The sequence below is a fragment of the Salmo salar genome, chromosome 02, assembly GCF_965601325.2.
Source record: "Salmo salar chromosome 02, fSalSal1, whole genome shotgun sequence".
Lineage (NCBI taxonomy): Eukaryota > Metazoa > Chordata > Actinopteri > Salmoniformes > Salmonidae > Salmo > Salmo salar.
Genome location: NC_138292.1, coordinates 10,933,654 through 10,948,769, shown reverse-complemented (window position 1 = coordinate 10,948,769; position 15,116 = coordinate 10,933,654). Strand labels below are relative to the sequence as shown.

At 41.8% G+C, this 15,116-nt stretch overlaps 1 protein-coding gene across 6 annotated transcripts in view; it reads right to left on the bottom strand.

The window, feature by feature from the left end:
• LOC106595161 (histone deacetylase 9-B) overlaps positions 1–15,116 on the bottom strand; it is a 99,059-nt gene that overhangs the window by 51,908 nt on the left and 32,035 nt on the right. For 2 of the 6 annotated variants that reach the window (XM_045697251.2, XM_045697253.2), the window contains exon 1: positions 5,171–5,822. The exons of 1 other annotated variant lie outside the window; for it this stretch is intronic. In XM_045697251.2, the coding sequence (XP_045553207.2) occupies positions 5,171–5,279 (109 nt within the window). In that variant the 5' untranslated portion in view covers positions 5,280–5,822. Of the gene's footprint in view, positions 1–4,830; positions 5,142–5,170; positions 5,825–15,116 lie in introns of those variants that run through there. 3 more of the 6 variants (XM_045697257.2, XM_045697258.2, XM_082959660.1) reach the window with 3 other exon arrangements.

Here is a 15,116-nt window from a genome sequence, read left to right as displayed (position 1 = left end):
ACTACAATTATAATATAACACTTACAGTCGAATATAACACTTACAATCCAACAATCCAAAATTATCTGAATATAAGTGAAAAGACATCAACAAACTAAAAATTAGATCACAACAACTGACACTTAATTATAAATACAGTGCAATATAGTCAATCCAACAATCCCAAACAAGACTTTTTCCTGCTTTCCAAAAACATTGTGACATTCAACCAAGCTTTTAGAGCCCTTTCTAACTGGCCTTGTATAAATAGAAACTGGGAGATGCAGAAGGTGTTTCAAGGCAGGAATAGCCTGATGCTTGGGTCTGCTATGTGGTGCTGGATCTCTCATTAAGTGCCTTGTTATTTTTGGGCAGCTGGCACGTCTAAAGCAGGAAACAGACCTTTATTTTTAAGTCCCAGGCGGTCAGGCTCGTCTTTGCAGCTCAAACAGAGCTGTAGCTTGCAGGCTATCTTCTATAGCTAACAAAAGGAGCCGAGCCACTGCCGCGCAGTGCCACAAACCAAACCACTCAAACCCCGGTCATTCACCATAGAGTTTAATGTGTATGTCCTTAAAGAGGTAATTCGGGATTTTGGCAATGAGGCCCTTTATCTACTTCCCAAGAGTCAGATGAACTGTGTGGTGTGTCTCTGTGTCCAGTATGAAGGAAGTTGGAGGTAGTCTCGTGAGCCAATGCTAACTAGCGTTAGTACAATGACTGGAAGTCTATGGTTATCTGCAAGCATGCTAGTTAGCAATTGCGCTAATAAAAATGGTATCCACAAGTTCATTTGACTGGTGAAAATCCAGAAGTAGCCCTTTAATGTAATGAAACTGTCCAACCATGGGGCACTGCTTTATACAGTCTATAGGACTCTGTCACCTCCCAAAATCACTACTGTTCTGTAATGTACAGTAACATAGCAACACAATCAAGATAATGTACATAACGGTGGCAGACAGAGAGAGAACTGTACGTTTCACATTTGTATAGCACTTTACTACCTCCACAGGATGCCATGCAAAGCCTGTCCTTTTCCTTGTACAGGTCCAAGCATCAGCCCAGTGATGGAAGGATGTGGGCCCGGCACATTCAGAGCAACTCAACAGAGCGTCACACGATACAGAAACTCTGATCGTCCCATTGTGTGTTAGAAATTACACAATAACAGCTGTTCCTCTAAATTTCATCACATTTGGATCAAATTATTAGAGTGAAGAAATAATTGCTTGATACCAAGACTATGCTTATAGATTCTTAATTTTCAAACCGTATATTTGGAACGTTCAACTATTGTTTAACAGTTCAAGAGAAACATCTTGTTACATATTTGTAATGCAGAAGGGGTACAGAGTAACTGTAATGCAATATACAAATCTAATTGACCAATGACAGTCTTTGTTAAGCAGCAGATGATTGAAATGAATGTAACGGTAGAGAGAGCAGCAGACAAAAGAGAGGTCATGGTCATATTATAGCGCATCATAAACACAGTGTTGTTTTGTGTTTTATTATTCTCAACAGTCCCACTTCCTGACATTACATTTAGTTAACTAATTAGTCATTTTCTCTTTTTCAAAAAGCCTTTGTGTCTGAGCACTTTGTTTTGGTCACGTTAGAACATGTTGATGTCACTGCTACATGGCTCATCTCATTAAAATCACAAAGACATGTTGTCTTCCTCCCTCTGAATTCATTGAGCTTCTTCAACATGAAAGCCGGAGAGATGAGAGTGTTATTAAATGAAGTGTGATTTCATGAAGAGCTCTGTTGGACAGAAACCTTTATGCATGTTGGTTCTCCAGATAGTGGCAAGGACAGCTTCATCACCATTGAATGTGATTATAAACCCACTCATAACACACCATTTTAGATGGTTTCAGATGTTATGTCTAACGTGTGTACTGTCAGGAAATGAATGTATGTGTATCTTTCTGTATGTGAGCTTCACTAGGTCAAATTCCTAACTTCTTTTTACCCTGTTTACCCTGTCTCCATGGTCTTAGTCCAACAGAACAGACCTGTGTGCTGTGCTGCAGTCACTGTGGTGCCTCCCTGCCTCCCATGCAGCCATCATAAAAGACATGTGACAAGGCTATTTTTAGAACCGAAAATATAATTGTCAACAAGTGAAACCAGAATAAGAGACAGGCACACACACACACACACACACACACACACACACACACACACACACACACACACACACACACACACACACACACACACACACACACACACACACACACACACACACACACACACACACACCACACGACACACACACACAGACACACACACACACTAAATAGGTAAATGATAAATGAAGAATATCTCTCCTTCCAAAGGACTGTCAGGGGTGTGCTGCTGGCTGCTGAGATGGAGTGATAAAGACGGCAAGGCGCCTAATCTTAGCTGGCTAATGCCATAAGCCCAAAATAACACACCTAAGAATAGCTGACCCACAGAATAAGCAAGAAGCCTGAATTTCAGGCACTTAAAATGTCTTGTTGTTTGGCAGATAATGTTCTGCGATAATAAGAAAAAGAAGAAGAAGAAAAAGAAGACCTGAAATGCATGGCTTGAAGGAAAGAGAAAAGCAGCAATGGATGTTGGGATTGACCTGGTGCTCTATTGACAGAGCAGAGGAGATATAATGTGTCATGCTAGAGCCTTATTCACACTTGTTCTGCTCTTCTTGTTCTGCTGACTACCATGGATCATGTATTGTACTACCTTTCAGCTTGTCTACAGGATATAACAGAACAGAATAGAATAGAATAGAGCAGAATAGAACAGAGCAGAATAGAACAGAGCAGAATAGAATAGAAGAGAATACAACAGAATCAAACAGAGCAGAATAGAATAGGACAGAATAGAATATAATAGAACAGAGCAGAATATAATAGAATATGACAGAATAGAATATAATCGAACAGAGCAGAATAGAATAGAACATAATAGAACAGAGCAGAATAGAATAGGACAGAATCAAACAGAGCAGAATAGAATAGGACAGAATAGAATATAATAGAACAGAGCAGAATAGAACAGAGCAGAATATAATACAACAGCATCAAACAGAGCAGAATAGAATAGGACAGAATAGAATATAATAGAACAGAGCAGAATAGAATAGGACAGAATAGAATAGAACAGAGCAGAATAGAATAGGACAGAATAGAACATAATAGAACAGAGCAGAATAGAATACAACAGAATCAAACAGAGCAGAATAGGACAGAATAGAATAGAACAGAGCAGAATAGAATAGGACAGAATAGAGCCATAATATAATAGAATATAATAGAACAGAGCAGAATAGAATAGGAGAGAATTGAATAACAATGCAGTATGTAGTTAATGAGTAGAGATGTGTTTGTTCTGTAGTTAATTAAGTACATATGTGTTTGTTCTGTAGTTAATTAAGTAGAGATGTGTTTGTTCTGTGGTTAATGAGTAGAGATGTGTTTGTTCTGTAGTTAATGAAGTAGAGATGTGTTTGTTCTGTAGTTAATGAAGTAGAGATGTGTTAGTTCTGTAGTTAATGAAGTAGAGATGTGTTTGTTCTGTGGTTAATGAAGTAGAGATGTGTTTGTTCTGTAGTTAATGAAGTAGAGATGTGTTTGTTCTGTAGTTAATGAAGTAGAGATGTGTTTGTTCTGTAGTTAATGAAGTAGAGATGTGTTTGTTCTGTGGTTAATGAAGTAGAGATGTGTTTGTTCTGTAGTTAATGAAGTAGAGATGTGTTAGTTCTGTAGTTAATGAAGTAGAGATGTGTTAGTTCTGTAGTTAATGAAGTAGAGATGTGTTAGTTCTGTAGTTAATGAAGTAGAGATTTGTTTGTTCTGTAGTTAATATACTGTACTGGTGGTTAAATATAGTTCTGCAACAGACAACAGTACAACGCTTATGAGGAGAAAAACACTGAGTTTACAGAAGCACACTATAAGAGTCATGTCCACAGAGCATGTGGTATCCTTGGTGATCAATGTGAGGATGTGTGAAATTAATCATTTCAGCATTTATCTCTGATGTTCACAAGTTATTGACATATCAATAGCCATAATATTCTTTTCCTGTATGCAACTCTCTGCCTACAATACGCAGTAATGACTCAATCTGTGTATTGTCATAACAATGCTGCCCACCAAAACTCCTGACATTTACTGTAGTGTGTGTGCTTTCCCAGAATACAATGCTGCTCCAACAGCCCTAGACCCATTAGATGACAAGAGCCAAGTGAATTTTCTGAACTACCACAAGTCCAAAAGGCAGAGAATAGCAGAGTGACTCACATTGAGTGAATACCGTAAACCGACATTACTCAGAATGATGTCAGATTCGTTTGAACCCTGAGATTCATTTCTCAGGTCAGAAATAGAATGTCATTGTGTTTGGTAAACATCCACAGAGACACAGAGATAATCTTTTGATGTTCATTTCCCTTTGCCTTGTACTGTCTGTATTTTTACCATGGCATTTCCTGTAACTGTTATACCTCAAAAAGTGAAGACTGACATGGAAGCCTCCCTATCCAAACACAACATCCCTTTCATGGTTTCATGCCATTTCATTGTGGTGAAAATGACTGTAAAAAGCACAGTGTTATTAATATGCACCAAAACAAATCCAAACAGTGCATTCAGTCCATATCCACACAATGATAAAACTATGTGTATTTACTAACACTCACTATACAGACAGTTTTAAACATGATTGTTTTACTCCATTCAGACACAAGCAAACTGAGAAACAATGACAGTAAATGAATACAAGGAGGAACTGCCCATCCATAAGCACTGCACACTGTAAAACCATGCAGTATAAAATCACACATGTAAATACCTGGATACAGAAAGCAGTGCCTGATCATAACGCGTTGCTGTGCTGAGAAGTTTGGAGCCCTCCTTTCACAGAGGCAGACAGATAGAGACTGACTGGGAGAGACCGGAGAGTTGAGAGAATGAAACAGAGGGAGAGGGAGGTAGGGAGAGAGAGAGAGAGAAGAAGAGAGAGAGAGTGGGAAATAAGGAGAGAGCGGCAGACCACCAGATGAAGAGAAACAGAGAGATAGAGAGAGAGAAAAAGAGGGAGCGGATAATAGTGCTAAAAAAAATCCAGAGAAAAAAGAGAAAGATAGGCTATCCCTTTAGGAGCAGAGAGAGAGCGTGGTGGGTCTGGTCACCTGAGTTAACGTTGTGCATCTTCTGCTGGTCCAAGAGTCGCTGGTGGCCAACGAGCTCGTTTGTTGTGGTGGAGAAATTTGACTCGCTCTCGTAAATCGTCTGCAGCATATTCCACTCAGCGCTCAGGTCGCATCGCAAGCCCTGCTCTTCCTGTCCCCAAAGAGCCAACCCTCTCACACACAGGGGAACGACAGCGACTAGAGACAGAAACAGCTCTCCTCCTTTTCCTCTGAGGAAACTCTCTCTCTCTTGCTGTGCTGAAACGCAATACAATAACCACCCCACACACTCCCTCTGTGAGGCTTCCCTCACTATACTGTGACTACACAGCACAATAGAACACAGAGCTTCAGTCAAGAAGTCCCTGTTCAGACAGAGTTAGAAGATGACTGGCAGTCTGATTCTCTTCTCTTGTTGTGACACTGAGCTACTACCCTGCTCTTATTCCCTCTGATCTCTCTCTCTCTCTCTGTCGTCTCTCTCTCGTCTGTCTGTCTTCTCCTCTCTGTTCCTCTCTCAGTAATGTCTGAGCGGTGAGAGTGAGCCTGCCTGCCTGTGTTTCAACCTTCCAGTGGGGGGTGTACTAGTCAGAGCTGAGCTAAGCCGTGCACTGTTTACCCGTCAACCTCTCACAGGAAAGTAATGCTTGAGCCTGAGAGGGTGCAAGCTTCATTTGCATGTGAATTAACAACAGCGTGGCCCACAGGTGACAGAAATAGAACAATGGCCGGCCCCGGCTATAAATAGGAGGGCCGAGGCGAGGGGATTGGAGCAGCATTGATGCGTTTAAAAATACCTCCACCAAACACAGCTGTCTCTTCTACAGCTCTACAGCTAGATTCCTGCCAGAAGGCATGTCTCCTGACTGACTCCCTCCCTCCCTCTCTCCCAGAGCAGAGCCCAGCCAAGCTGCAGATGGAGGCTCACTCTGCTTGATTCCTCTCTCTTCCCCCTCTCTCTCTCTCTCTTGCTCTTTTCTCTCACTATCTCTCACTCTTTATCTCATTTCAACTTTATTTATCACTCCCTCTATTTATCTCTCATCTCTCTCTATCTCTCTACCCTCTCTCAACTGGGATTCTTCATGTCTTTCTCTCTTACAAGATTCATCCTTATATCACTTTTTGCAAAACATACTATCCAAATGAAATATATTTCCTCATCCTTACAAGGTCTTGCTACTGTTGTTTTACTTTCATGGTAGTTTATGGTGACTGTGATATTCTGTATTTTGACAACGTAACTTATATTCTTATTGGCAGCCCATATCTGATAGGTTGGTTATTAGTTCAAGCAGCCCATATCTGATAGGTTGGTTATTAGTTCAAGCAGCCCATATCTGATAGGTTGGTTATTAGTTCAAGCAGCCCATATCTGATAGGTTGGTTATTAGCTCAAGCAGCCCATATCTGATAGGTTGGTTATTAGTTCAAGCAGCCCATATCTGATAGGTTGGTTATTAGTTCAAGCAGCCCATATCTGATAGGTTGGTTATTAGTTCAAGCAGCCCATATCTGATAGGTTGGTTATTAGTTCAAGCAGCCCATATCTGATAGGTTGGTTATTAGTTCAAGCAGCCCATATCTGATAGGTTGGTTATTAGTTCAAGCAGCCCATATCTGATAGGTTGGTTATTAGCTCAAGCAGCCCATATCTGATAGGTTGGTTATTAGTTCAAGCAGCCCATATCTGATAGGTTGGTTATTAGTTCAAGCAGCCAATATCTGATAGGTTGGTTATTAGTTCAAGCAGCCCATATCTGATAGGTTGGATATTAGTTCAAGCAGTCCATATCTGATAGGTTGGTTATTAGTTCATTCTCAAGATGATTGCTTAGTCATTGAGAGTAACAAACAAGCACCATATTCTGCATGTTAAACAAACACATGTATTATATAAGTAACTGTGTCAACCCTCCCAGATCACCCTGACCCAACCACCTGACCAAGTGGAATAGTAACTATTATCTCAGATTGTAGGAGGGAGAGAGAGCAGGGGTCAGTGTGCATCCAGGACACTGCAGATGTAGGATCTTCATTTCAGCCAGTTGTATTTCCCCTGCATCAGCATCTGTCTCTACCTACCATCATATGTTTCATCTCCACAATATCCAGTTAGATCTGTGATTTGTTGGGTAACATAGATGTCCTGTTTTACTGTGTGGTATTGCTACAACAGGAAAATAATCCTGCAGCAACAAGAAATGTGAATTATTGTGTGGATTATAATTAATGGGCATTTTTTTGAAGGTGTTAATACATGTTTCATTAGGGCAAATCAAGTCTTACATTTTAAAGTGCAAATTACAAACTTTAGAACCTTTTTTAAACCTTGAATACATTACAAATGTGCCTTTCCTGCCGTGCAGGAACATTCTCAGCAACAAAATAGTAATGAAATTAAGATCCTAAATCTGTACTGCTCTTGAGGAAGCATGCCCTGAGCCAGCCAATTGTGTGAGGAAGCATGCCGTGAGCCAGCCAATCGTGTGAGGAAGCATGCCCTGAGCCAGCCAATCGTGTGAGGAAGCATGCCGTGAGCCAGCCAATCGTGTGAGGAAGCATGCACTAAGGCGGTGGTTCCCAAACTTTTTATAGTCCCGTACCCCTTCAAACATTCAACCTCCAGCTGTGCACCCCCTATAGCACCAGGGTCAGCGCACTCTCAAATGTTTTTTTGCCATTGTAAGCCTGCCACACATATACAATGCATTTATTAAACATAAAAATGAGTATGAGTTTTTGTCACAACCCGGCTTGTGGGAAGCTCTTACAGGACCAGGGCACAAATAATAATATAATAATAATCAATAATATTGCTCTTTATTTAACCCTCCTACATACACAACTTTATTTGTTCATTGAAAATTGTGAATAACTCAACATGTTGGGTTGTATTGGAGAGGTCTCAGTCTTAAATAATTTTCCACACACAGTCTGTGCCTGTATTTAGTTTTCATGCTAGTGAGGGCTGAGAATCCACTCTCACATAGGTACGTGGTTGCAAAGGGCATCAGTGTCTTAACAGCGGGATTTGCCAAGGCACGATACTCTGAGCGCAGCCAAATCCAGAAATCTGGCAGTCGCTTCTGATTAAATTCAATTTTCACAGAACCACTTGTTGTAATTTCGATGAGGCTCTCTTGTTCAGATGTGGTAAGTGGACTGGAGGCAGGGCATGAAAGGTATAACGAATCCAGTTGTTTGTGTCATCCATTTCGGGACAGTATCTGCGTAATTGCGCACTCAGGTGCTTTGTTATATCACATTTGACATTGTCCATAAGCTTGAGTTCATTTGCACACAAACAAATCATACAATGACGGAAAGACCTGTGTGTTGTCCTTGTTAATGCAGACAAAGAAGAGCTCCAACTTCTTCATCATCACGGTTGTCGTAAGGAGAAGCGGACCAAAGTGCAGCGTGTGTGTTGTTCCACATTTTATTTACACTGTGAAACTATGCAATACATAAACATAAACTAAAGAACAAAACAACAAACCGTGACGCAGAGTTGAAACACACACTACTCAAAAAACAATCTCCCACAAACCCAGGTGGAAAAAAACCCTACTTAAGTATGATCTCCAATTAGAGACAACGAGGACCAGCTGCCTCTAATTGGAGATCATCCCAAACAAACCCAACATAGAAATACAAAACTAGAACCTGACAACATAGAAAAAATAAACTACAAAAAAAAACCCTGTCACGCCCTGACCTACTCTACCATAGAAAATAACATCTTTCTATGGTCAGGACGTGACAATCATAGCCTCAATTTTTGTCCCGCACCTTGAATATATAGTTGCGGAGAGTCCCTGTAATCCTAGATTCAGATCATTCAGGCGAGAAAAAATATCACCCAGATAGGCCAGTCGTGTGAGAAAGGCTTGCACGCGCGTTATCACTCCACTATGTCTTCCTGTCATGGCTTTTGCGCCATCAGTACAGATACTGTTAGGGGTGTGTACGGAGGCGAAGTCAGGTGCAGGAGATCAGAGTGTAGTAAACAGGCACACTTTAATTCCGGTCCAAAAACGACAGCACATAAAAACATAAACGTGCCAAAAACACGGAATATAACAAAAGTATGGCGCCTGACAATATCCACAAAACAATAAACATTTACACACAAAGACATGGAGGGGAACAGAGGATAAATACATGCAGTGTGATTATGGAATGAAAACCAGGTGTGTATGGAACAAGACAAAACAAATGGACACATGAGAAATGGAGCGGCGATGGCTAGAAAGCCGGTGACGTCGATCGCCGAACGCTGCCCAAACAAGGAGAGGAGCCGACTTCGGCGGAAGCCGTGACAGATACCAACACATCTTGACCACCAAAGTCCATTTGATGTCACAAAGCTGTCCAGTACTTCAAAAATATCCTCTCCTGTTGTCCTGGTTTCCAGTGGTTTGCAGAAGAGGAAGTCTTCCTTAATTGACCCCCCATAAACGTAACAGACATATACCAGGAGCTGTGCCAGGCCCGCCACGTCTGTTGACTCATCCAGCTGTAACGCATAGAATTCACTGGCTTGTATGCAAAGCAGTAATTGTTTCAAAACATCTCCTGCCATGTCACCATATAAGACGCTTCTAGCCTCTTCTTATTAATGGTATCTGTTGCTTTTATACATGTCTTACTACTCGAAAGTCATCTTAATTCTCGCTCAAAAAACTCCCGTGGCTTATTTTTCAAATTGGCATGTTTTGTTTCTAAATGTCTGCGCAAGAGTGAAGGTTTCATCGAGTTTTCCTCCCTCTGGGGGAAGAAGAAAGCTCCTCAGTGAAGACCAAGAGCATGCCATTGTAGGATTGGTCATTGCTGACAATGCAATAAAACAGAGAGAAAATTCAGACCAGAATTGTAGAGGACAACCTGTTATTTCAAAATGTGGAAAGCATCAGCCTGACTACCATTGGCTCGGACTCTGACCAAACACAGAGTTGGAATGAAACAGTTGTACACAGTTCCTTTTGAAAGGAACAGTGAGCGGGTCAAGGAACTCCGGCACCAATATGTCCAGGTATGGTGTCTATCCAATATATCTTGTTCTATAGTGAGTTTAACACTATGCTACTCTACATGTTAACATGGGTTACAGTACATACAGTAGGACACTATGCTACTCTACATGTTAACATGGGTTACAGTACATACAGTAGGACACTATGCTACTCTACATGTTAACATGGGTTACAGTACATACAGTAGGACACTATGCTACTCTACATGTTAACATGGGTTACAGTACATACAGTAGGAGACTATGCTACTCTACATGTTAACATGGGTTACAGTACATACAGTAGGACACTATGCTACTCTACATGTTAACATGGGTTACAGTACATACAGTAGGACACTATGCTACTCTACATGTTAACATGGGTTACAGTACGTACAGTAGGACACTATGCTACTCTACATGTTAACATGGGTTACAGTACATACAGTAGGACACTATGCTACTCTATATGTTAACATGGGTTACAGTACATACAGTAGGACACTATGCTACTCTACATGTTAACATGGGTTACAGTACATACAGTAGGAGACTATGCTACTCTACATGTTAACATGTGTTACAGTACATACAGTAGGAGACTATGCTACTCTACATGTTAACATGGGTTACAGTACATACAGTAGGACACTATGCTACTCTACATGTTAACATGGGTTACAGTACGTACAGTAGGACATAGTGAAAAGCATTTACACATACTGTGTTTGATTTCTTTCAGTTAGTCATGGAATTGGAGGCTAATCAGACCCCACATTAAATAATTTATGTAGACGAGGCAGGGTTTAACCTGGCAAAAACACATCGGTGGGTAAGAAACGTCATCGGGAAAAGGGCCACCGTTGATGTGCCGGGTCAGAGAGGAACAAATCAATCTGGAGTGCTGGTTTGGTCCTGCAGAAATGCCAGATTGGTCCCTACAACACTGAGCGCCTTCTTTTGAGTTTAGATGACCTCCACCAACAACTGGTGCCAGAAGCAGAAAGGGAACAGGTGGGAAGAAACATGAGGACATTTGTGATTGCATGGGACAATGTAGCATTCCACCATTCACATGTAATCACAAACTGGTTTGCAGCCCATCCAAGAATGGTCTTGGATGGGCTGCATTGAGGAATGTTTTCTGCCTGGAGGTGGAAAGTGTATGATCATCGGCCACATGACCAAATGTCCCTCCTGGATGCAATGGATGCCGGCTGCAGAGACATCTCAGCTGAAGACTGCCAGGGGTGGATAAGGCATGCGTTTGTATCCAAGAGAGACGACATAAGATGTGATGTGGATGAGAACATGTGTCCAAATGCTGATGATCGTATAGATTAGAACAGGACTGTGCATTTTTGTGTTTTTTCCCATCCGTGCCTTTTTTACTGTAATTGTGTTTTATTTTTACACATTTGGAACCAAAGGCCATGTATGTTGGATTTCTTGTTGATCACTGGCAGCAATTTCATGTTGCTAATAACGCTTTTACTGCAGCACTTCCTATTTTTTTCTACTGTGCATTCTATGAAGTAAAGATGAGTCATTCACTTTTAGATAGTATGTTGCCAAAATTGCACACATTTGACACTCAACCAAAAAATGCAAAAGGAAACTGAATTATAAAAAACGATGGATTTCATATTGTCTAATGTATGCAAGTAGAACCGAAACCTGAAAAGTAATGCAGTTTTTGTAATGCCATCAACTGTTAGTATTTTGAAAGTCGTTGTGCTGTGATTGACTATATGCTCCTCTTGGATAGAAAACATGTGCTAGTGTTTTGACAGAATGATTAGATATTGAGTCGGGTTTGCCGTGTTTTGATAGATTAGTGTATGTAGAGAAAGTTTTTTAGCATTTTGAAATGTATTTAATGAACAAAATGTGGTTTTGAGCAGAACATTAACTATTTGGCTAATTGTGTGATGAAGGTGTGTTGCTGTGTTAAGAGTTTAGAAAAAGTATCTTAGTATCTCAAGTATAAGTATAAACGCTTGTTAGCAACTGTAAAAAAACTGTAACAGCTTTCAGCTTTGCTTCCGTTTGTCCTTGTCTAAAACACAGGACAACACTGTCCCTTTCATAGTCTTTCATGTGACACAACAGGTTTTTTAAAAGCACAAACTACTGCATCAGAACTAGGTCACTAGGGAGTGCTGTGCATTGATAGCATTACAGAGCACAGGAGGTTGGTGGCACCTTAATTGGGGAGGACGTGCTTGTGGTAATGGCTTGAGCGGAATGAGTGGAATAGTATCAAATACATCAAACACATGGTTTCTATGGTTTCCATTTGTTTGATGACATTTCATTCGCTCTGTTCTAGCCATTATTATGAGCCGCCCTCCTCTCAGCAGCCTCCACTGGTACAGAGGAACAAAATAGTTCATTGTTTGATAATACATCCACATGATCTGTTTGAATGGCAGGGGGAAGGAAGCAATCGCTTTGGTCTGGCTCTAAAAACAGAACAGTGTATTATTCCATCAGAGCCCCGTAGAGAACCCATTACATGATAATTAGACTCATAACATACACGTCAGGTCGAGTGTTCTCTCTGACCACTGATAGACGCAGGCCTGAGATACTGGCTAAGCAGGCTTGAGTTACTGGCTAAGCTAGCAGGCTGAGATACTGTCTAAGCTAGCGGGCTGAGTTACTGGCTAAGCTAGCGGGCTGAGTTACTGGCTAAGCTAGCGGGCTGAGATACTGGCTAAACTTGCGGGCTGAGTTACTGGCTAAGCTAGCGGGCAGAGTTACTGGCTAAGCTAGCGGGCAGAGTTACTGCTAAGCTAGCGGGCTGAGTTACTGGCTAAGCTAGCGGGCTGAGTTACTGGCTAAACTAGCAGGCTGAGTTACTGGCTAAGCTAGCGGGTTGAGTTACTGGCTAAACTAGCAGGCTGAGTTACTGGCTAAGCTAGCGGGCTGAGTTACTGGCTAAACTAGCAGGCTGAGTTACTGGCTAAGCTAGCGGGCTGAGTTACTGGCTAAGCTAGCGGGCTGAGTTACTGGCTAAGCTAGCGGGCTGAGATACTGTCTAAACTTGCGGGCTGAGTTACTGGCTAAGCTAGCGGGCTGAGTTACTGTCTAAGCTAGCGGGCTGAGTTACTGCTAAGCTAGCGCGCTGAGTTACTGGCTAAGCTAGCGGGCTGAGTTACTGGCTAAACTAGCAGGCTGAGTTACTGGCTAAGCTAACGGGTTGAGTTACTGGCCAAACTAGCGGGCTGAGTTACTGGCTAAGTTAGCGGGTTGAGTTACAGGCTAAGCTAGCGGGCTGCATTACAGGCTAAGTTAGCGGGCTGAGTTACTGGCTATGCAGGCCTGAGATACTGGCTAAGCAGGCTTGAGTTACTAGCTAAGCTAGCGGGCTGAGATACTGTCTAAACTTGTGGGCTGAGTTACTGGCTAAGCTAGCGGGCTGAGTTACTGTCTAAGCTAGCGGGCTGAGTTACTGCTAAGCTAGCGGGCTGAGTTACTGGCTAAGCTAGCGGGCTGAGTTACTGGCTAAACTAGCAGGCTGAGTTACTTGCTAAGCTAGCGGGTTGAGTTACTGGCCATACTAGCGGGCTGAGTTACTGGCTAAGTTAGCGGGTTGAGTTACAGGCTAAGCTAGCGGGCTGAGTTACAGGCTAAGTTAGCGGGCTGAGTTACTGGCTAAGCTAGCGGGCTGAGTTTCAGGCTAAGTTTGCGGGCTGAGTTACTGGCTAAGTTAGCGGGCTGAGTTTCAGGCTAAGTTTGCGGGCTGAGTTACTGGCTAAGTTAGCGGGCTGAGTTACAGGCTAAGTTAGCGGACTGAGATACTGGCTTAGCTAGCGGGCTGAGTTACAGGCTAAGTTAGCGGGCTGAGTTACAGGCTAAGTTAGCGGGTTGAGTTACAGGCTAAGCTAGCGGGCTGAGTTACTGGCTAAGCTAGCGGGCTGAGTTACAGGCTAAGCTAGCGGGCTGAGTTACAGGCTAAGTTAGCGGGTTGAGTTACTGGCTAAGCTAGCGGGCTACGCCTTTAAAATTGTCATCTTCTTTTCCTTCATAATTTGACCTGTCCTCCAGCCAGGGGCATGAAGCCAGCACAGTGCTATTTATAGAGTCCTGCTCAGCGCTTTTATGACTCTACAGGCAGGGGAGAGAGAGAGGGAGAGAGAGAGAAGGAGAGACGGAGAGAGAAAGCGAGAAAGGAGTTGGACTGTGTTATTTCAGCTGGCCAAACAGTTAAACCCTCAATGCTTTTATTACAACACAACATGGGAAACACACAGAAGAGGGAATGCACAGCTCACAGGCTAGGCTATACTCAAGTGGCAAAAGAATCTATGTCATTTTGGAATAAAACTAAATTATCATATTTGTTTCTGTTATATTAAACAGCTTCATACTGTAGCCCATACACTGTTTTTGTTTTTCTTAAAAAGAGCATTTGGACAGCCTTGGGAATTATCAGCTACCTAAAAGCTTGAGTTACATTAAAATGTTAGATTTAGATTGAGGCAATTTGATTGCAAATTCTAAGAGTTTACAATGTTGGGTTTGCAGAGCCATGCATACCGGACATCATTGTATCTATTCTAGTGAGATTTAAATATATCTATCCTAGTAAGACTTATCTATCTGCCTGGCTAACCTAAAGTACCTACATCATGGAAAACACGGTCTACAATTAGTGATTGTTTTTATCTCCACAGGCGACATAATCCCCAGTAAATTAGGGTAATTAGAGTTAGGAAACTCCTGATCCATCCATCTCTATGTAGTCTATCTAAAGGGGAATTTGGCTGTCGTGCCGAGAAGGTAGTGGGGGATTAAAGATCTGTCAGTCTTGCAATGTAAATAGTAAAGTTCTCTGTCTTTAATATATTTGTATTGTGTGTATGGACATCGTGGTGTAAAAATGTAATAATAATGAAAATAACTGCTCCATCTGTCACA